Below are 2,383 nucleotides of genomic sequence, written 5' to 3'. Positions count from 1 at the left end.
ACACAACAGGCCGTAGGATGTCATCAATATAACGCTGTGCATTCAGGTTTCCACGAATTACGACAAGCCTCGTTTTGACGTCACCACATATGCCACCCCAAACCATTAACCCTCCACCTCCAAACGGCCGGACCTGTTGGATACAGTTAGGCGCCAAACGTTCACCAAATCGTCGGTATACAAGCTGCCGTCCATCGTTTTTGAAGATGAGGAATCTGCTCTCATCAGAGAACATAACACGTGCCCAGTCCTGCCGTTGCCAACGTCGAACTCGCCTGGCCCAGATCAGTCTGTTGTTCCGGTGTCGAGGCGTCAGGAGCGGTCCGCGGTAGGGATGACGTGGCCGGGTACCATACTGCCGTAGTCTCCTGTAGACGGTATGTCGACTGATCCTGTGTCCCAGTGCTGTAGCCGCCGTGGACGTCGCTGTTACGGTGCAGTTCCTCAGGTGTAATACCTGGATGTAACGATCTTCACGGGGCGTGGTTACTCGTGGTCTTCCACTCCTGGGCCTGTCTGACGTCTGACCTGTCTGACGTAACCGCTGCATCAACCTGGTGATAGTGATGCGTGCGCAGCCCAACCTTCTGGCGACGTCGACGTGTGTCGCTCCTGGTTGGACCTTTCCAACGGCTCTCTCTCTCTCGATGGCTGTCAAAAGTGGCGTATCTTGTGTTCTTTTTGTTGCTGTGATATCAACGTGTCTGATCAGCCGTTTTATACAGTTTTTATGCACGTGCAAAACATGCTAGAGAGGGAAATGTCACTTTCACGAAATTTACGTTTTTTCCCGGAAGTGATCACTTGTTCCCGGTATTTTTATCGACTATGCGGTGTTTGGGATGTGAAATACGAATTGGCATGTTTTCATATTAGACAATTCACTTAGTAAAAAACAATTTTGAAAATAAGTTGGTATCGTTTCTTTTGGACACTAGTTTAGGTCAGTTGTCTGAAGATAGCATAGTGTGAAACTCTGAGTAGCAACATGTTTTGTTACGGTTCTGTTTTCAAATTTTTAATGACGTCAGCCCCGCAAATATCTTATGATACAAGCAAATTTTGCGGGTGTGACGTCATAGAACACTTAGTTTTGGTGGAATCGCAAGAACCACAGACGTCTGATTAACAATTGGAATAGTGCAATTTGATGCTATCAGTGTCTCCGATAAGCATAATTCTTTTTAGAAATCCTCTTTACAATCCCTTTAATAATATACATGATAGAAGCAGGGTGTTTAACCACTGAAGTTAATTTATGATGTCTTGATAAAAAAGCGACTGTTCTGATTAGTCGACAAATTGGTATCAATGATATCTATGTCATTTTGTGAAGTTTGGCCCGAAGGAACTATTCGCCTGCTTTTTGGCAAAAAGAGACGTCTTCAGCGTCACGATCCATCGACGGTCCAATTTACACTATCTGGGCAATACATAGAGGAAATATATATTTCGATATAGATTATCAGGGGAACAAACTCTGTCTCGACTGAAAGCGTGCAAATGAAGGGATATACATTCTATCGATTCTATTCCGATTTAGAGTCCGCAAGTATCTAAATATCCACTATAAACTAAATAACAGACTTACCTAGAATTGTGCGCAGGACCTGTTCGCGTACATTCCGTAAAATCAACAGTTACTTCCCTTGTTTGACCATGTTCCATTAACACGCTGACTGGATCACGGTTACTTATCACACATGGCGGCAAATTGGTCGCCATCTTTCTTCTGAAAAACACAAGAATATTGAAATATTATAGTGAGTAATTCCTTTAGATAAACAACCTGAAGATAGCTACAGAACTGGTGAAAATCAGAATTTTATAGTCGATTAATAAGTGCCAACAAAATTGCACTATTCTAGTTACTGTGGTTACTATTATACTAGTTGCGTGAACTATTTCAAGTAACCTGAGCCCATTTTTTGTAAAACTCATATTTTCAAAATATTTGAACCAAAACGGCAGTGTTAATTGGCTCGCACGAACAAACAATCAGAGATGATCAGCGGATCTTGCCATACCGAGAGAAAGTTTTCATTCACAAAAAAGTAAAGTATCTAAATCTGAAACACTTTCTTGTAATCACCGGTAAGTAAAACTGTATCTCAAAGATTCGTGGAAACTAAGAGCTGTTGTTATCGGTAGGTACACAGATTTCTGATTTTAGAACCCGTATCAAACGTTGCTGATACGCTCACAAACACTAATCTAATTCCAGAATAAGAAACGCCTTCGTGCATGAAAGTCTACTAACGTTATCGACAAAAAATCACAATATTTAGAAATAAACCTGAAATATCTAATAACACATCATTTAAATCACCTTTTACTGGCGACTTCAGCAATCCAAACATCTATTTCAAGTATAAAAGCTATT

General features: G+C 41.4%; 1 protein-coding gene across 1 annotated transcript in view; it reads right to left on the bottom strand.

The window, feature by feature from the left end:
• Positions 1-1,725, bottom strand: part of LOTGIDRAFT_166687 (hypothetical protein) — a gene marked incomplete at both ends in the record, with an annotated part of 7,951 nt that extends 6,226 nt beyond the window's left edge. The window contains one exon of the mRNA XM_009064103.1: positions 1,592-1,725. Within this exon, the coding sequence (XP_009062351.1) occupies positions 1,592-1,725 (134 nt within the window). The remainder of the gene's footprint in view (positions 1-1,591) is intronic.
• Between the last annotated feature and the right edge of the window lie 658 nt (positions 1,726-2,383).

Source organism: Lottia gigantea (assembly GCF_000327385.1).
Source record: "Lottia gigantea unplaced genomic scaffold LOTGIsca_60, whole genome shotgun sequence".
NCBI lineage: Eukaryota > Metazoa > Mollusca > Gastropoda > Lottiidae > Lottia > Lottia gigantea.
This window is presented reverse-complemented; position numbering and strand designations above follow the sequence as displayed.